This window comes from Zonotrichia leucophrys, chromosome 1A, assembly GCF_028769735.1.
Source record: "Zonotrichia leucophrys gambelii isolate GWCS_2022_RI chromosome 1A, RI_Zleu_2.0, whole genome shotgun sequence".
Lineage (NCBI taxonomy): Eukaryota > Metazoa > Chordata > Aves > Passeriformes > Passerellidae > Zonotrichia > Zonotrichia leucophrys.
This window is the reverse complement of record NC_088170.1, coordinates 51,127,178-51,149,480: the sequence shown is the minus strand read 5'-3', so window position 1 is coordinate 51,149,480 and position 22,303 is coordinate 51,127,178. Positions and strand designations below refer to the sequence as shown.

Below are 22,303 nucleotides of genomic sequence, written 5' to 3'. Positions count from 1 at the left end.
ATTTGGACGGATAGAAAATAAAGGCAATTTTTTCAAATTTAAAATACAGTACAGATCAAGATTTCAGTTTTGATTAGTTTAATTCTAATTATGCACATTTTAACCTGTGCATATGTGCTACTTGAAAGTTGTGAGACTTAAAGATGTTCACAATGAAGCAGATAATTTACATTCTTTACTAAACTGTCTTACAAGGAATCAGAATCATTTAGGCTGAAAAACACCTTTAAGATCATCAAGTCCAAATGTAAGCCTTGTCCAAGTGCCCCACTTAGACATGTCTCTTAACCATGTCTCTTACGTGCCACATCTGCATGGCTTTAAAACATCTCCAGGGATGATGACTCTTGCCTGAGCTACTTTTTCCAATGCTTAACAGCACTTTCTGTGAAGAAATTTTTCTTGATATTTAATGTAAGCCTCCCCAAGCACAACTTGAAGCCATTTCCTCTCCTTCTGTCACCTGGGAGAAGAGGCTGACCCCACCTCACCACAACTTCCTGTCCCCTTGTTGTAGAGATAAATGTTAAGGTCCCCCCTGAGCTTCCTCTCCTTCAAGCTGAACCATCCCAGCTCCCTCAGCTGCTCCTCACAGGACTTGTGCTCCACCTCCTTCACCAGGTCCCTTTTGGCTGAGCCTCTTTGCAGCCACTCTGCCCCAGTCTGTAGCTCTGCATGGGGTTGTTGTGACTGAAGTGCATTTCACCTTGTCCAACCTCATACACCTGGCCTTGGCCGTCAGTCCAGCCTGCCCAGAGTGCTCTGCAGAGCTTACCTACAGTCCAACAGATCTACACTCCTGCTCAACTTGGGGTCACCTGCAAACTCACTGACAGTGCTGTGCCCTCAGTCACCTTGTCCTCATCATTGCTATAGGTACTAAACAGAGCTGGCACTGGTACTGAGCCCTGGGGAACACCATTTGTGAGTTGCCACCAGCTGGAGGTAACTCCATTCTCCACCACTGTCTGGGCCTAGCCATCCAGCCAGTTTTTTACCCAGCAAATGTGCACCTGTCCCAGCCATGACAGCCAGTTTCTGCAGGAGAATACTGTGGGAAACAGTGTCAAAGGCTTTACTAAGATCCAGGTAAACTACATGCAGAGCTGTGTCCTCATCCACTAAGCAGGTCAGTTTGTCATAAAAGGAGATGAAGTCGGTCAAGCAGGACGTGTCTCATAAACCCTTGGTGGCTGTGTCTGATCCCCTGGGTGTCCTTCATGTGCTGCATGATGGCACACAGGGTCATCTGCTCCATGGCCTCCAGCACTGAGCTCAGGCTGACAGGCCTGTAGTTCCCTGGATAGCCCCTCTGTCCCTTCTTGTAGATAACCATCTGCATTCCACTGGGACCTCCTCACTTACCCAGGAGTGCTGATAAATAATAGAAAGTGGCTTTTTGAGCACTTGAGCCAGCTCCCTCAGTATCCTTGGGTGCATCCCAGCCAGCCCCCTAAACCTGTGTAAGTGGTGTAGCAGATCAGTGACCATTTCCTCTTAGATTATGGAGACTTCATTCTGCTCTCCATCCCTGTCTTCCAGCTCAGGAGTCTGGATAGTTAGAGAATAATTGGTCTTATTATTAAGATGAAGGTAAGGAAGACATGAAGTACACTGGCCTGTTCCTTCGTCATGTTTCCCCCCACATCCAATATAGGATGGAGATTCTCCTTAGCCCTTCTTTTGTTCATGATATATTTGGTGAAGCTGTTTTTGTTGGCTCATACAGCAGTAGCCATATTAAGTTCTAGTCAGATTTTGGCACTTCTAATTTTCTGCCTCCTGAGTGATTTGCCCTGGCTTCTAAACATTATAAACTTCTTTTATTCCTTAGAAAAGGCTAAGTAACCAAGTCCATATTCCATTATCAGGAATTCTGTTTCTATTAGTACATATTTCTTCTGGCACTATTTTGTGTTTAGTGTTCCAGAAGTGATTTGGAAAGTGTCTTGTGTGCATCATTAATATCATCTTCTGAAAATTCTGGTTCAGTTGAGTTTTAGGTCTCTGCTGGAACATTTATGTCTGAACATTGTACCTGTGTATATAAATAGGTTTCATAGAAGTGTCTATGTAATCCCATATATATATGTGTGTGTATGATGATATATAAAAGATTTCTCTAGATTGTAAAATATTTTGCCATTTATCACTAGATTCCTAGAATCTGTTACTCTGACAGACAGTCAGAATATGGAAAGCTGTTCAATGGACATAGACAGCACTTTTGGCAATGTTACAGGTAAGAGCAACTGAAAGCTGATTTGCTCTTTCTTCTAATATATATCTATGGTCAAGATAAGGTCACAGTTACTGCTTCTCTATGTGTGTAATGCTACTTTCACATTCAAAGTCCTAGAGAATTCCTTCAGTTTATTAGACTGGAAATTTACATTACTCTTTCTTGTCTTCCAGCACAAGCATTTCATATTACATGGAAAGATACTTTTGTAGGAGTTAGTGATTAAATTCTTAAACACAGATGGTCTTCTTAATCATACTGTATTAGATCACAGAGTAGAGTTATGTAAGTGCTTCCCTCTAAAGGGAAATTCTGCAGAGACAGGCACTGAAAATGCTACTAAACAGCTGCCTGTTGAGGAGCCCTTCTTAAGCTGTTGCATGGAAAGTTGTGTCAGTGACGGAGGTGTAAGGTGCGCTTCCATGGAACAGTGATATCTTGTAGACGGTTCTACAGACCCCATATTATTTTCTGAATGGTATTTTAGCCTGGGAAAAGAATAACTAAAAGGGAATTAAACTCTAAAGCTGGTTTGACATAGTCTGTATCTTTGCTTCGAGCTTTTAAAAATCTGTGTTTCTCAGCTATTATTAACATAAAAACATAAGACATTTCTAAAAGGATGCAAAAGTTAAGAATAAATGCTTCATGTCCAGTCCATAAATGAAAATTTAGAAAAAATTGTGTGCCTTTTTACTGCACTCCCTGTGTGTAATAGAGGTTGTTCAGAGGGGGGACCAGACAGTCTGTATTGGTCATAGAATAATGTACTTATGTTCTTGTCCAGAAGGATCACAGGGGATGAATACAATTTATGTCAGCAGATCACTCATAGTATACTTCTGAAAAGTGTTCACTTTGATAAGCATTGCTATTTAATGTATAGGCTAACTTCCCCTCTAATACATTAACTCTTGATATGCAGTGTATGTCTTCTGCTTACTTTTGCTGCTTTTTGTTTGTTTGTTATTGTATTGTTTTCATACATTATTGGGATTTTCATTTTTTCAGCTTTTGGTTTTGTGTGTATCTACCTGTCTATCTATGTACCTACCTGTTTGTATGTGTCCTTGTGTCCATTTTTGTATGACAAAAAAGGAAAGAAGGAAGGAAAATAATTAGGCAGTTCTTCTTTATTTTAGATCTCGAACTGCACTTACAGAGATGTCAGCAGTTATCTGTTACAGGTAGGTAACATTTTGAACATAAGGTGAATTTTAATTTTGCTGAAGTACAAAAGTAGTTTTGAAACGTTATCTTAAAGGTTATTACAGGAAGAGCTATTCTAAGAGTATAAATTCCAAGAGCATAAATGCATGTATGTTGTACTGGGTTTATTTGTTTTTAAAGGAATAGAGCATATTTGTATATTCTACTTTCATTTGGTTTTTGTACCTGTTGTGTTTCTGTACCCGGAAGTACACCATGCTCCCACAGCCTGATTTGATTTATCTTATTGACTGTAATAATAAGTTCTATTGATAAAACTGAGCCTGCGGCTGGGAAGGAAAGAAAAGTTGGAAATAAAGAGGAATGCATACCTGCCATTGTCATTTCCAGTATTACAGATGTTATGGTGATTATTAGTATGTGTGGTGCTTTTTCATCTCTCTGTGTATTGTTTTGCAGTATTAACAGATCATCAGGATTTGAGTAACACAGAACTGAAAACCATAACAAATAGCACAGCTCCTCAACAGTATCGCATTAGAGCAAAGCTGAGAACTTACAAACCCCAAAAGCTCCATCAGTCTGTTAAACTTCATTGTTCCAAATGCAACTCCTTGTAAGTGTTTTGCACAGTATTAGTAACTAGGAATTGCTCTGTGTGTTTTGGGATGCCTAGATTTCCAATGTGTTTTCAACTTCTGTGTAAGATAAGCTAAATGTAAATTTATATAATTTTGTGTAAAGATTTGAAACTCACTGATAATAAGTAGGAAATTTTTAAGTCATCAGATGAGTTTCATTTACAGAATCCTTTGAGTACTTTCAAAACAATAATTTTTCTTTATTTGCAATTGCAGCAGTACAGTTTTTTCCATACCGCAGTTGTATAGAAGTATCTTAAGTGTTTCGTTATTACAGTTTTAAAATGGGATATGCAAAGAGGTAGAATAGTTTCCAAATGAATTAATGAAATAGCTTTGACTAAAGTGTGTCTTCCAGACAAGGCATCTTTTCTGGATCCAAAAATATCAGGAAAATCACACAACTTGTGTAATTTGGATGGCCTGCATTATTGCTTCTCTGTGTATGAGAGGTGGAAATGCATGAATGGTGCACTCCAGCAGGACAGGATAGAAACTGTGTGGTGCAGAGCTGCAGATTTTCCCTTGATAGTACTTAGGTGAAGCTATCCTGGTCCTGTCCTGTTTTTCTCTCCCTCAGTTTATGTAAAGTCAAACAGACTAAAACATAAAACTTGAAATTATATAAGTTTATATAGTCTTTACAATCTAATGGTGTGGTATATTGTTTGTGGCCCTTTTAAGCCCCAACTGAAATCACATAAAGCTGATAGATTTGGTTTTCCATGGATTTTCATTTGTGTGGGATGTAGCCACTACGCTGCCTTTGCTCCTAGGTAAGTTAGCATATTACTTAGCATATTTATTAACATGGAAAGTCATAATATACTATACAGCTCTTAATGTTTAAACTGATAAAACAATGAGGATATTTTTCCTGTATGTCCTTTGACTCTCATGACTATATTGTAATATTTATTTGGAGTACTGTCATCCTTGTTAGTAGATTGCCTAAGAGAAGCTGTTAGGACATACTTACTCAATTTGGAAATGGTTTTAGGCAAGAAGTTCCAGATAGAGATGACTTTGACTTCATTTTACACGACTCTGCTGGTATTGCCCCAAACCCAGAATTGCACAATACATCCTGGTATGAATCTGTAACATGGACTACACAAGAGCAGAAACAGAGGGAAATAGCCATCCATTTTGTGAAGCATGATGAAATGCTTCAACATCCTGAAGACACCTTGATAATGGTAGAAGGTAAGGTATATTGCAAATACACCAATTCTTACAGTGCTGTGTCTACTCTGTGTATGTATAAAATAAAGATGTGTTGAAGTTGTATTCAGTGTAAATAGAAATGGTCATGAAGGTACCTTCAAAGAAAAGAAAAACTGAGCTGGAACTATAAGTTACTGTTGTGCAAGAAGGAGATTGTAGTTGGTAAAGGTCTTATAAGCTGCTTCTGTCTGTTTTAAAACTGTGCCAGTATTGTTTATTCTTGATTATGCTAAAATTAACATCTGAATATGGGGTGGTTTTTTTGCTATCTATGCTTCTTTTTCAGTTCTGATTTAAAAACTTGCCAAGTCTTCTAAACAAGCCTAATTTTAGTATTGATGTAGAAAGTTTTGAAAGGCTTCTGGTAATACAAGCCTCCAATTAAATTTGTCAGCCTCTGGATGTCAGTGTTGTTTCAGATTAATCGAACTTCTCTGAGAGGTTTTTTTTTTTTTGGTTTGGTGTGGTTTTTATCAGATTTCCTCAGGAAAGAGACATAGCCACTGACTTTTAAACAAAGCAATTTAGCAAGAGTGCTGTTGAGGAATTTTTATATAATAAAAATGATAAATTGCATATAGCACCATTCAGAGTTCAAAACAAAGCCTGCAATTGTGCTCAAGTAGTGATGTGAATAAGCAAATGTAAGTCAGGTGGTCCTTTGTGTGTGGGTCAATGACAAAACCCCTTCTGTTTTCTGCTTTTTTCTTTAATAAATTAGTTCTGATAGCTGCTTTATTTCTGACATGTTCCCAACTAACTTCAATATAACCTTTTCTTTCTGAGAAAAAAATATCTATTTCTTCTCTATTTTCCTAGAACAGCTGAGCAATACAACTTCGTAAATCTATTTTCAGATATTAAAGTGTCAGCAACTAAGTAGGTCTGTGTATGGATATGTGCATATAAAAGGTCAGTTTGGTTGCTTTGATTTTTTTTCTGAGGAAATGGCTAGTAAAATCATAGGGGTAATTATATGAAAGTGATATTAACTAAGTACAACCTCTTGGTTACAGTGTTAGCTATGAGGAAGATGTTAAGACATCTGCTTTGATAAATGTCTTTGTTTCTTAATTGAGTCTGCTGTTGAATAAAAGTGAGAAGGTATTGGACTTTTTTTGAGTTTTTGGTAGTGGATATCAATCATTATTGAAGGCCCTGAAATCAGCTGAGTAAGTTGTTCAATTTATTTCTGACTACTGTTTAAGAAACCTTTTTTTTTGTTGTTTTTAATAGGTGGAACACTAAAAGAAATCTGGAAGCTTACAAAAAGATTCAAATGTGTTATTCCTGTGAGATCCACAGAAGATGATCTTGAATTACTAGATCTTTCAGCTCCTTTTCTCCTAAAAGGAAATGTAAAATATTATGGGTAGGTTAAAAGTATTTGTTGATATTTCACTAGTTGCAGTAATATATAGCATTTTCTTTAGTAATTCAGACTGCAGTGCTTGAAGGGATAATTCACCCAAAGATTCTCTGTAAAATACATAGCATGATCCACAGTTCTGACATCAGGGATGAAATGCCTTATCTGATACCTGGTATCAAAGGACTGACAGCAGTTGGGCTCTTGATCTATAAATCTTGCACAGCACTCCAGTTTCAGTCTTGTCTGTGGTGCGTGGGCAGGGCAGTGTAGAAATGGAAATGCACATGGAGTGCAAAGTACCTAAATACCTTTCTAGTCCAGATCTTCTGTTTTCTAGTCTCACTTAGACTGAAGTCAAAATATATGTTGTTTTTAAAACTGTATGCTGAGGGGTTATATATATATGTGTATATGTATACATATATATATATACAGTATAACAGATAATATTAAATACCCTGTCAATCTACAACTCATTCTCTCTCTTAGTGTTGGGAAAGCTTGAGGTTTGGAAACAGTAAGGGATTTTGGACAGCCTTTCCTTACCATTTGTAACTTACTGTGATCCACAGCACTGCAAAGTGCCTTACCTGTTAGTGGCTGTCATTCACTGTAGAGATGACTTGAACAGGTTTCTGAATTCCACAGTTCCCAAGCTGTGGAGAACAGTACCCACACCTAGGTCTGGTCTGTGTGATCTGCCATGCAATGCCATGTTCCTGCTCAGTGAGAGCTGTCAGCAGTGTGTTCCCCCAGTGCCCAGCAGCAGGCAGCTACTGAGCTCAGAAATACCAATCTCCTCTGTAAACTACAGTCCTCTCTCTCAGCAGTTCAGGCACTGGGGCACTGTGCTAAGTCTGCAGGCAGTAAAAACATTTCTGTGCAGAAATATTCCATGTTTCCTGTGAACCTTAAAGTTTCCCATAAGGGGCTATCCATAAAATAAATACAGATAATTTTTTCTCTCTGTCATATATAGTTTTGACCTTTACAGATATTGCTTTTTTTAAATAAAGGCAGTATATGGATACTCCTACTGGGACAAGATCCTCACTAATACAAAATATTTCTGCTTGTACTTTCATAATCCATATCCATATATTTCCCCAGCTATACACAACTCACCTTCAGACCTTGTTCTCTTTGCAAATGGTTGGACTATAAAAGTAAATGGTTTATAAGATATTTAAGAAGGTACCTCACAAATATGCTGACATTTCAGAACTGTGTTTCATGCATGTTTTTATCAGTGGCATATACTTAGCAAAGTCTAGAAAAGATTCTATATGTGTGTGCATTTGCATGTATATTCATTTATATATAAAAATAAACACAGACACACTGAATATAAAAAGCAAAATTCACAGTTAGTTTATTGGAGTTTGGGTTTTTTAAAGGAAAAAAGTGACTTGACTTTATATCACTTAAGCAGAAGTAGTTTTATTTTATTTATAACATGCTTTGCATATAATTCTAAAATATAATAAATGTATATTTCAAGCTCTAACTGTAATATACTAATATGGAAGCTTAATTTGGGACAAATAGTTTTGTTCTGTAATTTCATTCCTTGAGGTAAATGGGAGCACCTTTGAAAACAGTTCTTCAATATTTCCACCCACTTGCAGCATTAGCTTTCTGTGTCACGTGTAATTTTATAATAATTGATGCAAATACACCAGGAATAAAATAGATTGTTTTAGCAACTCTTAGTTAATATTCTCAACATAGTCAAAGCCAAATTTCTTCTGTAACTCTTTAATGGGTTTAGAGTATGCTACAAGTTCAGATTCATTACTTCTTTACGAAGTGAGAAGTAGTGGCATATGAACATATGTTTAGCAGTGTTGTGATCTTAGAATCATAGAATGGTTTGGGTTAAAAGGAACCTCTCATCAATTCAACCCCCTGCCTTGGGCACAGACACCTTGCACTACACCAGGTTGCTCAGCTCCATCCAGTCTCATCTTGGACATTTCCAGATAGAGGGAATCCACAGATTTTCTGGACTGTCGCAGACATCTTTTATGAAAAATCCTTTCCTTAGGATTTTTCCTCCTGAGAAGCTGAGAGACCTCAGGAACAACATGTAAGCATTGACTATCTGCTGCTGTGGAATGCAACAGGTGCATCTGTGATTGGCCCCGTGTTGGTTGTTTTTGATTAATGGCCAATCACAGTCAGCTGGCTCGGACTCTATCCGAGACAGAGGCTTTTGTTATCATTCTTTCCTATTCTATTCTTAGCTAGCCTTCTGATGAAATCCTTTCTTCTGTTCTTTTAGTATAGTTTTAATGTAATATGTATGATAAAATAATAAATCAAGCCTTCTGAAACATGGAGTCAGATCCTTGTCTCTTCCCTAATCCTCAGACCCCTGTGAACACGGTCACACTGGACAGCCTGTTCCAGTGCCTCAGCTCCTTCTTTGTGAAGTGGTTCTTCTTTCTACATAATCTACATCTGCCCTCTTTCAGTTTAAAAATGTTGCTCCTTGTTCTTCACTACTGCCCAGGTTAAAAGTCTCTGTCTTTCTCATAAGCTCCTTTTATATATGGAGAAGCTGCTGTAGGGTCTGCCCAGAGCCCTTTTTTTCCAGGCTGAACAATCCCAGTTCTCTCAGCCTTGATATTCAGTTTAATTCCTGTCTAATCACTGAAGTAGTCTTCCAGATCTATTTCTCTTCATGGATAGTTCAAAAACAGCATTGAGAGTTTTGTTGTGCTCTAAAGCTGATGTGTCTGGTAAAATAGTTACTTCAAGTAGCAATAGAAATACTTCTGTACTTCCACAGTGTAAGAAAATCAGAGTTTTGTTTTTTCTGTGCAGAGTTTTGGTTTTTTTCTATTACAAATACATCAGTGTTTGGTTAGTCTCAATATCTTGTTTTAAATGCTAGGTGCAAGCAGTGCTCAACTCCAAAGCCTATGAAGAATCTAGGTTCCATTTCAGCAGAACAGCAGCCATCATGGGAGCCAACTGAAATAGCACAAGGTTAGCTGACATGATAACTGTCCTGAAATACTTTTGTGCCTTGATTCTGAAGTGTTGATGTCAGATGGTTTGATTTGCAGTTCTGGGTTGCAGTTTTGTACAGAAAGTATGTAATTATGGTCATGTTGAATATGGTGCTGTAAAATTCATTCCCCTTATACCAGTTGAAATAACACAGTTACTTTTGGAACTATTGCAGTATGAATTAAAAGATTTTAATGTTGACTAGTTTCTTCTGGCATTGGTATCAGTAGTAACACTTAGGTTAGTGCAGAAGTCAGGAATTTTTGATTGTAGATGTTACCTTTAAACTCCACCTTCTTGTAGGCATTGAAGTTAATCTTGCTTTTTCTTTTGTAAATACTGTTTTTCTGACCTGAACTAAAGACAGTCTTATTTAATGACTCATGCAAGTTAGACTTTTATCTTCTGTAAACGTCATGTTCCAGACAGTCTGCAAGAAATAATACTCAAATGAAAGGAATTATTCCACAACAGTTATGTGTATTCTGTGCTTCATGTGTTCCTTGTGTTGCTATATGCAGTCTGCGTGTTAAAATGATGGAAATGGAGTTTAGAACTTCACAGCGCATTAAGAAAAAGAAATATTTGCATATTTATAAATTCATGTTCTAACATATTAAGTTGGAATATCTAGCAGTATATAAGTTGGTAAACACTTTCTAAAAGAATAAAACTATTTGTGCAATACAGTGATTTTCTTAAATAAACTTTCCTAATTGTATCCTGTTAAATAATTGTGAGGTAATATCTAAGTAATATCTCTGAGACAGAGCTTGAGATTTAATTCTCAAAATGAAAACAATATTAATTAATGCTTCTTGACAGTTACACTATTTTATGTATGTTTTTCTTCTATCAGCTGTGTTTTGAGGCTAAATTATAAACCTGCAAGCCTGTCAGATCAGTTGAACATAAAATGACCACCAGTTCAAGTAGGTGTACCCAGAAAAAACTGATGCAGAGCAAGAATACTTTCAGAACTGCCAGCAGTGTTTTTTCTGAACAAGCCTGATAGCTTTTTTTTTTTACATCATATCAAATAAACTGGTTTCCTCAGAAGATCATTTTCAGGTGGAATTCTTATTACCACCAAATTAGAAACACCTTTCCTTTAATCTTCCTTGGATAAAAGAACACAGGAAAGGAGGATCTTACTAAGATTGGATCTAAGATCTAAGCAAATATTAGCTTTTTTATTCACTAGTATGGGAATAAGTACTTAAAAATCTTTGTGTTTTTATAGGCTCATCTATTAAAGTGTTTCTAGGAAAATGTGTGGTCCCAAGAGACAAATGACATTTTGCTGTCAGACAGCAGAACCTAATGACAGTATTTATAGTCAGGTACTATTAAAAAAGGGATATTGTCAACTCGAGTTGTTACAGTTTGCCTTGCATATCCTCTAAGAGAAATAACAATTTTTTTTCTTCAGTTTTAGGTATTGAACTGCTCCAATATGTTTTTGTTATGAAGTTTACACTGGTTGATGAAACAGGATCACTAAATGCATACCTTTTTGATGATGTAAGTAAATCTAGGTAAAGGTAGACTCTACAGATGATGAGAGTTTGGATTTTATTTGTTTTTAAAATGACAAATGTATGTGCACAAATATTCATTCTATGTTACTTGCAGTGTTTTGTGGGAATAATTACAGTATTATAAGCTAATACTGTACAGAGTGTAGAATGTTAAAGCATAAAGACAAAACTTAAGCTTGAAGATAGATTATTTTGTATTTCCATAAACTCCTGTATATTCCTGTGACTGAATTCCTCTTTTACTGGCTATGTTAACTTATGCAATCTGAATGCTGTGTGAATGATAGGAATGTTTCAGGATTTATGTAGCTAACTTCTTCGTCAGTTTAAAATCTCATTGCCTCTTTTTTAATTCTCAATAGAATCTCTCCATTAAGTAATCCTTGATTTTTTTGTTTCACATGATCATGAGGTAAGGAGGCCCTCTTTCCCTAGGCAGCTATATCTGTACAGATATTTATCTTGGATTTCAGAAGTAGTTTATTCAATTACTTTACTAACCTTAGAATTAACCTGTCTTCAGTTTTCTCTGAAGCAACTTACGCCCATTCCTGCTACCTGAGACACTGAAGACTGGATGGTTTTCCTGTCATGGCAATGTGGGAGTGACAAAATGGGACAGAAAAAGAATTTAGTGGGACTTTTTTCTGCACAGTAGTGCTGTTTAATGTGTATGTCTCTGTGCATATTCCACCATTATATTAAATTACTTTGACTGGGACTTAAAGGGAATACTCCTCCTTGTTTAATTTTAATTTACTGTAAGTAAATTAATTTAATTTACTGTAAGTAAAAATAATATCAGGAAAAAAGTGTTCTTTTTTAAAATACATGGTGTTTTAACAGGAGATCAAAGACTACAATCCCCTTTTCAGCTAGTCATCTTTTCCTTCTGCTGTCCTTTTTCCTTTTTATTTTCTTCAATTCTTGCAAATTGAAGTTTGGGGGAAAAGATTTAAACCATCTCTTGATGCAGAATTCCCAAAATTTTTTACTTCAGGGTGGCTCACTTTCTTAGCAGATACTGCTCAGTACTACAGTTTAGCTGCAGGAAAATACCTACAGTTTCTGAAGTGCCAGCTGCTCGCATTCCTGCTGGTGGTACTTCAAAGACAAGGCAAGAGTTTCCAAGCCTAAACTCCAGTCCTTCAGCACCACTTAGAAGGAGCTGGGCTGCTTTGAAGTGCAGCTTTACATTAGCTTCCAGTTGTGCTTCCATAAGAACACAGTGCTTTTCTTTCCTCCTTACAGGAAAAGTCAGTGAAGGAAAAAAATGAAAAGTTCTGTAGTCAGAAGACTGAAGAGAGAAAACAGAAAGTTATCTGTGTCATTTTTGCTGCCAGGTTATCCACTAACTTCTGATCATTGCCATTAAACATGTCACACAGAAATTATACAGAGGCAGATTATTATGTATTTGTATCTTTTAAACAATAATGAGAAATTACTACCAAAAACCTTAGCTCACTATGAGAAGTTATAAGAGTATGAACCTTTAGAGATCCCAAATCAGGTAACAAACTTGAAAAGAATAAACTTAGAGTTTTTTCTGTCATGTTTAATGTACGCAGTTTAAACATACACAGAAAATGTTTATTTAACATTTTAAAGTTCTGTTTATTATTTTCTGTCTCCATTCAGAAGTGTACCTCACAGTATAAGCCTTTTTTCCATAGTTTCTAAAACTGCCAGCAGGTGAAACTTTCACTAAGAGAATTCCACAAATATAAAGCCAGGTTGCAGTGCCCCTTGTTTTCAAGTGATTTTATTCCTCTCAAGATGTGAGGGGCTGTTGAGGGTGACTGACCATCCTCTCTGGCCCTAACATTGTCTGATATTGTCTGGTTTTGGAGGATCATGAGGAATATCTGCCAGTTATGTATAGAGACTGACATGTGGACTTTCTGGGTGGCTCTAGTCCCTAAATAGTCAGGGGTACTGAAAAAAAGAGTGTTAATTTTCTCAGCTTGGGTTTTTTCTATATCCAAACAGGTTTTTGAAATAATGCTATTCTTCTGTTGTGTTACCTGATTTTAAATTCCTTAAAGAACATGCAATCAAGGTTCTAGCTAATGATTTTCTACGGCTCTTTCAATACCTCATATTCTTCTGTTCTCTTTCAGGAGAAGTTTTTCCAAATTCCTGCCTCTGAAATCTTAACTAGTAATTTTCTTCAGCAAAAGATGCAGATGACCATGAATGCGCTCTGTCCTCCAGGAAGAAAATTAGGTCAGTTTGCTGTTATTTTAAAAGGGGGGTGGGAAGGAAAGCAGTCTTTCAATCTGCTGTTGCATATGAAAATTCACAGAATTCAACTTAGGCACAGGCAAAACTCAATACAGGAAAATTCTGGAGCCTGAAAGCATGGTTCATGTTAATTTGTTCTGAAGCACGTCTTTCATATTAACTCTACCTTTGAGAAAGAAAATAAATGGGTCATTAAATTCTCATGTAGCATGCAGTGGTGTGTGAATACAGCCATGCCTGTGCAGCCACTAACATGCCATCTGTATTCATATGGAAGTTAACCAGAACACCCTCGTACTGAATGTCACAGCATGTTAGGGAAAACGGAAAGGAAATTCCATTTTCCCAAAGTACATTCTTTGGGTGATATCCTGCTTTTGATGCTGACTTAAAGCATCACTTGCAATGGGAAATATCCTTGGAAATTGAGCAATGCTTAATCCAAATCCACTTACAGAGATTTTTGTGCAGTGCATGTGTTGTGGCAGAAAGTATCTCTGCCTAAATTACACATGTCCAAGGTAAATGGGTGTGTGATGCAGCTCCATCCTCCAGAGCATGCTCCAAGTACATGGCTGTCAGTGACCACTGCAATCACCCTGGAGTCTTTGCCATACTTAAAATAGTTGTTCTGTAATAAAGATTGTGAAGGATTTTCTCATTGAGACACATGGAGGTGAAATTTTATTATTGGAAAGTCTTTACACATATGTATTCTATACTGTGGCATGACTACTGGGTCCAAGTGTTTTCTGGAGTGCTGGTGCAGGGAGGACAAGTCTTGGAAGACTGTCACTGAACACCATTTCAGGTCTTGACGGAAACTTAAAATATACGAATTGAAATTTCAAAGTTAACAATTTTTCTTCATATTAACTATTGTATACATTTAGATATCCTAGTTAATATCTCGCTCAAGTTATACGTGCCTTCTATAAAAATTAGAAATTAACATTGAACAGTAATTTGGATTTTGTTGGTAGGTGACTTGCCGTGGCTGGAATGCTTCATCAAGTCCTATAATGTCAGAGACGCAATGAAAAATCAAGTTTGTTACCAAATTTTTGACACCACAGTTGCTGAAGATGTTGTATAGTCATGTGTTGCTGATTGGAAATAATCCAGTAAGACTCAGTTTCTGTGGGGGACTGGGATCAGAGACTGTATTAAAAAAAATTATCTTTTTTCCATTCTTAGGAATTCAACTTGTTTTTGTGAATTTTTTGTTTATGTATGAATGGGAATGGGAATTATACTTTGATATGTTTGCCATTTTCCTGGCACACGACTTTGTGATCTAAGGGCAAGTGGAGGTGTTAAGCTTTTCACTGGAAGCTGCTTGGCTGTGGTTGATGGAAGCAATCTGCTTTCCATCTATCCTTCAAAAAGGCAATGATGAGATTACTCTAAATTTGTGAGTTTTACTCCAAAAAATGTAGTCAGGATGATGCTGTGTGTTCGTTTTTGTATTAAATTGCATCACCAGAGGCAGAGATACAGAGCTCTTCAGTAAACTCAGACTGCTTTGTGCAAGCCAATATTACTGTTCTCAGTTTGACAGGGAGATGGGTTTTTAGAGACTCCTTTGATTTTCTACTGATGTGTACATTTGGACAACCTCCTCCTGTTAGTAACACTCAGGTAACTGCTACATGTACCAGTTACTGTAGATTCTGATGGGGTTGTGAACATGGCCATGTAGTGATTATCACTAAAATTAAAGTCAATCACAAAAGTAAGATAATGTAAAATTGCAAAATGAATATTGATATTTGGAAGATGGTCATGATTCTGGGGTGGCCTTGTTGGGTACCAAAGTTGTCAGCATGTTTGTTAGCTGGATCTGTATTTTCAAAGGCTTGATCTGCCTTTCCATCTTACATAATCCGATTGTGTGCCTAAATTTGGAGATACAGAACTGATCTGGTGCTATCATGGATTGAAAATTCTGCTGGACTAGAAAACTTTGTGGTGGTTTTACTTTGCATTCAGAAGTCTCTAGGACAAGTTCAGGACATGATTCTCTAAGGATAATTAATGTAGAAATCCCTGTCAAATCAAATGCTTTCCATCAGAGCAAAATTAGTTAGTATTTACAGCAGCTGTTTTTAAAGCATTTCAGAAGCAAGATGCAGCATTTGTAAGTAGATCATTATTTTGATAGTAGATGACATTTCATTTTTTTTTATTTTTGAGGGCCATTTAATAGATTATGCAATTTGTCTTAAAATTTCATCATATATCCTCTGGTGATTTTCTTGTTCTGAAAAAATTACACTGGGTTTATATGTCATAAGCCAGGATATTGTTCTTTATTGATCTGTGTATGGGGAAAACCAATATTAAAAGTGGTGAGTGCATATTTCCTTTAAAAATTTCTAAAAAATAAAAATATTTTGGAATTGATCCAGCAGTTTATCAGTCTACTGACTTAAGAATTTTTTCTTGAATTTTTGCATAATTGCATCAACAGAAAATAATTACAACAAATGAATATTATAAAACTTTGGACACTGGCCATACCCAAATGTTTTCACAAGTTAGGAGTTAAATTGAAGGGAATCTTCTTTGCTTGTATTTATATAGGGTGTGAAAACGTGAATTTCTGTTTTTAGATTTTTGTTAACAACTGTGAAAGATATTGATATTGTACATTTTTTCTAAACAAGTCTTCATAAAGGAATAAATAAAAAGATGTTTTGAACTTTAGTGTAAAATAAAACAATTTCACCACATGCCTTATCTGAGATCCCTGCCTAAAAACTCTACAAATGCATGACTTTTTTTGCTATTGAATATTGTATGAAAATCTTTAATAAAGATTTTTCCAAATAATGAGGTTGTTCTTGTATTTGACTTTTATTTCAGTTTCATAACTATGAAAACTTTGTCATCAGTAGCCTTATCCAGCATAATCCTCCAAATGAGTGGTTTGTGGATTAAAATGTACATGTTTCTGTTTCTAAATATAATATGTAGAAATAAGGTAATAACTACATTTGTTCATAGTGAGGATCACTGTATAGAAAGGAAGTACTGGACAGACATTTAAAAATGGCTCTCATTGGTGGCCTTTGTATGGAGCAGTGGAAGTCACTGAAAAGATTTGGAGATTTGGACCTTAGTTACCTGTCCTGGTCAGTGCTGAGAGCTGTGAGTGTGTGACTGGTGGGTGAAATCCTGAGATTGGTGTGTACTGAACGTGCAGCACCTGCAGGCTCTGGTTTCTGGAAGGTGAGCATCTCGAGCAGCAATGACTTTTAGCCATTATTTAAAATTTTCTTATTTACAAGTAAAAGTCTTATTTCCTTTGGTGATTTTCTTGATCAGGTGTGTGATTCCAGTTTCTAAAATGTTAATAAAAGTTCAGATGTCTACTCTAATTGTTTTTAAATTACTTAAATATGTATTTTAATGCACTCAAAATCTGAACCAACAGTAGATTGAGTTAATATTGTTATACTGAGATCCAGTGGAAACTCCAGTCATGTCTTGCTGGTTTCACATCTTTCTTCCTCCACATACATTCCAGCATATAGGAAAACTGAATCAAAATATCTCCTTCCTACTAGAAAGACAAAATATGCATGGAATGTCAAGTACATCACACACAGCCAACATCATCAAGGCAGAAGAATATCTGAATATAAAAGGAAGAGCTGTGAGGGAAAATAATAGAACTAGACCAATAAAGGAATATGAACCTATTAATTGTTCCAATTATGGATGAGTGCAAAAAAAGTGATAAAATTGTAATTAAAAAGAAAAAATGTCAGGGAAAAAGAGAAAACAAAATAGACTTGGAATAGTGTTTTTAGGGGTACCTGTGTAATTTGGCTCTTTGAATTCTGTGTTTTAAGGGAATTTAAAAACTTAAGGACTTTGGAAGTCTTTCCAAATTGAGTTGAGTTTAAGCTCCTGGAAACTCCAGCTGGAAAGACAGAATGTAAATAAGTAACATATTGCAGAAACAAGGAGGCATTCCTGGTAGGTGACCTGCTGTTCAGCAGTGGTTGAACTTTCTCATCAGCTTTTGCAGTTACCCAGAGATTTACAGACCAGGCTTTGAAATGCTTAGCTTGATGCTAATCCTTCCCCTGCTGAGCTGCAGGAAGTGGGACTGTAAGAAGGGCAGTGGAGCCCAGAGGATACAAGCTGAGGTTTGCAACAGAAGGAAGAGAGTTATTGTCTTAGCAGGGATGAGTGCTTAGCTTTTCAATACCAGTATTTCAGATCACAAGAGTTTATGCAGATTAGGTCACTTTTTGGCTAAGTGATTGCATTAAGATGTAAAACTGGCAGGAACTGGGGTACTACCATATAGGGCAAGGCCAAATATTTAAATGGAGTTGTGAAAAATGTAAGGTAAATATATGTTCAAGTTCTTAAGGTGCAATGGGACCACTGCAAAAAATGTTACTCAGTGGGGGAGAGAAAAAAAAAATCAAATAAGAATTTATTTCAAGTGTTATTTAAAGTATACATTGAATGTTAAGAATTTTAAACAAAAAATCAGAGGATTCTGATTTTTTTTTTTTTGGAGGAAACAGACTAAATTCCAGAGGATAGTAGTATAAACAAGAACTGATAGAGAATCTATGAGACAGTTTGCTTCAGCTCCTGTTCACAGTATTTCCCATACATGAAATTCCCAGTAGGAACTATAGTTTGGGAAAACATTCATCTGATAATGGAGTACCAGCTCCAAAGTGCGTAAAAATGTAGAGCAGCATTGAACTACAATCAATGAATTCATATTTGTGGTGGACTTCACCCCAGAACAATGTGCTGCAATGTGTTTTTTGTTTTCTGCTGCAATTCTGATACATGCCTACAGAGGTGTCTCCATGAAACTGCTGATTGGGACCGTTTGTCTACGTAAGCAGAGCAGACTGAAAATCTAGGAATAAATTTACATTTTGTTGATACTTGTTTTAATTTGAATTTTTTACAAGGATATATGCTGAATGGGGAAAGACCTGCCAGCAAAGAAAAAGGTTTTGGGTTTTTATATCAACTGTTCTGTTGCACAAAGCTTTAAGCATAACTTTGTTCTGTACCTTCTACTCTGTGTGTGTGCACAGCCTGTGGACTGACACTGCTAAACTGACAAAAAAATACAGTTTTGTACCAGCTGCACCTTTAGAATTGAGTCCACATTCAGGTGTAATTTCAAAGGCCAGCTATCAGATAGTTTTCAATTATGGAGGTGTTACTTCCCTGAAAGGAATTCTCTGGATAATGGCAGTTTATAAATGCTGCTTAAATTTTTTGGTTAAAAGAGCAGCAAAACTGAAACTGAAATCTGCTGCTGGAACAGATTTAATTACAGATTTTATTTCTTTCTTCTTCTGTCTACAAATGATGCCTTAAGCAACTCCAAGCCCCTCTGAGCAGTGTTTGAAGTGACAAATATGATCAGTCACTGACAGGGTGTGTATTAACGAAAGGGGCTCTTTATTGTTTTTAATAGGGGATGGGTAGGGGGCTTTCCCCACCCAGCTGTCTTAAATGCTGTCACTGACATACATTCATTTGCTACTCCATCCTGGAGGATGCACTTTTCCTGACATACTTACTATGCTAAAGGAGTAAAATCCCATTAGTAAGAATGGAAACATGGGAGTGATTGTGTTTGACATAAGCCAGGGATGCAGAGCTGTCACAGGCCACCTAGGCCTGCTGCCCTGTGCTCTCCTGTCACACAGAGGTGCCCTGGTACCTGCAGTCTCATGGTGTCCTGGCTCTGGTCAGGACAGGGGTAATTTTTTGCTGTAGCCAGGAGTGGGCATGGCTGGGATGCAGAGTTTATTCTGTACCACTTCACATCACTGCCAGGGGTGGGGGAAAGGGACTCTCTTCTGAGGAGAAGAGATTTGTTGTAGTGGAGTAAGCATGGCAGAGTGGGCCCTCTGGTCTACTATCAGGGATTTCTTTCCATGTGCATAATTTCTTTTCTTGTACCCTCTGTCATTAGTATTGTTGCTGTTACTGTTCATTTTCTTGTTCAATTGCTGTTTCTAGTGAATTGTTCTTATCTCAAGTTGTGACCTTTGCCTTTTGTGTCTCCAGTTCTCTTCCCCATTCTGCTACAGGGGACGGAGAGGAGAAAATGGGGGAGTGAGAGAGAGCAGAACATAGTTTGGAGAGTCTTGGAGGAGGCACTGAACTGAAAACTGCCATTCCTAAACTATGACAAATGTGTAAGGTCTCATTGCCCAGAAATTGCATTTCACTTAAAGGAAAACAGCTGCTTCCATTACTTGCTGTTTTGTTGAGAATAAACCAAAGTGGTTTTCTTTGGAAGTAAGGAGAAGGGTGAAGAATTGCTTTTTCCCTACAGGTCAGTCAATGCATTTGTTTAGCAACGTGCTGTGGTTTGGGTCCTTCTTGCAGGAAATAGAAGCAGAAAAGAAAATTTCAAAAGCTTTGTTTGAAAGGTTAGGAAAGGTCAGAAGTTACACATGAAGGAACAATGAGGAATGAGGAGTGAACCTTAAATATCTAAAGTGGCAGTTCTATAGATCAGATATTGTACCTTGCAAATCCTAATCTGTTGACTGCTCTGCTCTATATGATTTGATAATAAATAACATTTTGAATATTATTCCAGTCTGTTGGAAGTGATTAACTAGACTAATTCCCAATTATATTTCTAAATGAGTTTTATTGCTCTGGGTCCAGTTTCTGGAAATTGGTTCTATCCTTTAAAAACTATATGGAAAAAGAATTGGCAAAATTACAGTATTTGTCATTCACCAAGTGCCATACCTACTCAGATCACTCTTTCTGGCAAAGATGGTATTCCACAATGATACCTTCTAAGTGTACCTTTTCACAGCAAGCTTTTCAAGGCAGTTTAAAAATAGCAATAATTTTCAAAGCTCATTTAGCTCTGCTGTAAGGTCTAGAAAGATGTGAATGTCTGGCCTACTTTTCAATCTGGGTGAAGAGGGAGCTGATGTGATGTGATGGGGCAGGGAATCCTGAACTCTTTTCTTAGGGGCTATGGCAAAGGTACTCAAGCCTCATCTCAAATATCGAGGTCATTGGCTAATATGTGTCAGGAAAGCACAGAGCTGTACCAATTTCTCCTGTCAAGAGCACGTGCAACAAAGCAAATCAGAATTGGAAATCAATTATAATTGTACTGACACATGGAAAAATGGGACAGTGATATATTCTGCTTTTGGTAATTCAGCTTTGGTAAAGAATTTTCATCTGAAACTTAAACCAAATACTAAATAAAAACTTAATCTCATGAAAAGCATAACAAATTGCTTAAATAGACCAGAGGCCCCAGAGGAGGCACTGTATTGAAAAGAGATTTTTTTTTTATAGATACCATACAGCTACTTTATACTGTAGCATAACTAATCAAGATATACCAAGGTAACCAATTTTCATGTATTCAATATGTATTCAACCATAGTTAGATGAGTGCATCTCTTTGGAACTATACCTCTATTGAGCTAGGAGGATTGGAGTGTGTGGGAAATGCAGGCACAGAGAGCTCCCAAGGCCTTGAAGGTACAAGCTCAGAGACAGATGGATACAGTGTTTGACCTAAGGCCTTGGAGGAGGCTTGATGCTTTAGAACAGAAAAGTGAAACAGACACAAAGAACAAAGATTTGTAGTTTAAGCAGCAGTATGTTCTAAAGCAAGTAGAAACATGCCTCATATAAGCAAACAAATATGCTAAGCAAGATTGAAATAATTAAAGTGCAACAATAGAACTTGTTATACAATTGGTGAAAAGTAGAAGATACAGCAATAAGTTTCTGTAGAGTTACATGATTGCATAAAAAGAGACACATTGCAGCAGAATCATGTAAAATGTAGCAATAACAATTGGTTTATGAAGATGCTAGTGAGCTCTGTGGAAGTAGCTGATTGGATAAGAAATTTATAAAATGCACTGTAAATAGAATTAAAATGGCTTCTGATGTACAGCTTCTGATGTGATGGTTTTGGATGTAACAACCTTACGGTCTCGCCCTTCCATGACACTGCTTTTGCAATAAACCATCTTTTAATCACCTCCTCAGTCAACCCCATCTATTCTGTATCCCAAACAGGAGTGACCTGTCCCTGGGACTCTTCCAAGCTGAGTTTAGGTTCCAAACCTGCCAGCTGTCAGTGATGGATGAGTCTGTACCTGGGAGTGCCAGTGGCAAACCCAGCCCCAGCAACGCCGTGTGGGGCTGTGACCCACAAGGAGAGGCTCCTCTGACTCTGCAACAGCTGCACTTCTCAGCTTCAAATGGGACTCAGATTGCTGTCACCCCTCTGCAGTTTCCATAATTAACAATCATCTAATCAGCTCTGAGTGTCAGTGCCTTTTTTACTAGGATCCCAAAAGACCTGGCACCTCCTTGGTGTAAAACACCGTCAATTTTCAAAGAATATATCAGTACTCTCCTGTTGGTCCTCAAATTAATTTTTAAAGGTTAGATATTAAAAAATGAAACAGTTGGTCTAGATCTAAAAGAGAGCACTGACAAGTTCAAAATAGAAGCAGCAGATTAAATCAAAGTTTACAATAATAGTGTCTGAACAGTTTCAAAACACATATGGACAGCTGTGCATCTGTGCCCAGTAGAGCCTCCAGCTTTGCAGGCTCAGGAGCAGCTGCTTGCACTGAGACATTGATGTCTGGCCTTTGCTGCCTGAGATGTCCTGGTCTTAAAGACAAGAGTGTGAGAATTGAAATCATAACAAATCACTTGGAAAGTTGTTAATCCAAAAGTTCTGGCATGTTCACTGGTGGAGCAGAGTCAGGCCCTTGATGAGATGTGGGATTTTGAAAAGCAAAAATAAATCTGGTGATGATCCATAAATGGT

At 37.1% G+C, this 22,303-nt stretch overlaps 1 protein-coding gene across 3 annotated transcripts in view; it reads left to right on the top strand.

Annotated features, from left to right (window-relative positions):
- Nucleotides 1–16,229, top strand: part of POT1 (protection of telomeres 1) — a 58,295-nt gene extending 42,066 nt beyond the window's left edge. For all 3 annotated transcript variants that reach the window (XM_064702743.1, XM_064702742.1, XM_064702744.1), the window contains 9 exons: nt 2,157–2,242; nt 3,385–3,429; nt 3,872–4,028; nt 5,054–5,259; nt 6,517–6,652; nt 9,552–9,646; nt 11,103–11,194; nt 13,335–13,440; nt 14,442–16,229. In XM_064702743.1, coding sequence (XP_064558813.1) covers nt 2,157–2,242; nt 3,385–3,429; nt 3,872–4,028; nt 5,054–5,259; nt 6,517–6,652; nt 9,552–9,646; nt 11,103–11,194; nt 13,335–13,440; nt 14,442–14,554 — 1,036 coding nt within the window. In that variant the 3' untranslated portion in view covers nt 14,555–16,229. The remainder of the gene's footprint in view (nt 1–2,156; nt 2,243–3,384; nt 3,430–3,871; nt 4,029–5,053; nt 5,260–6,516; nt 6,653–9,551; nt 9,647–11,102; nt 11,195–13,334; nt 13,441–14,441) is intronic.
- Nucleotides 16,230–22,303: the final 6,074 nt, after the last annotated feature.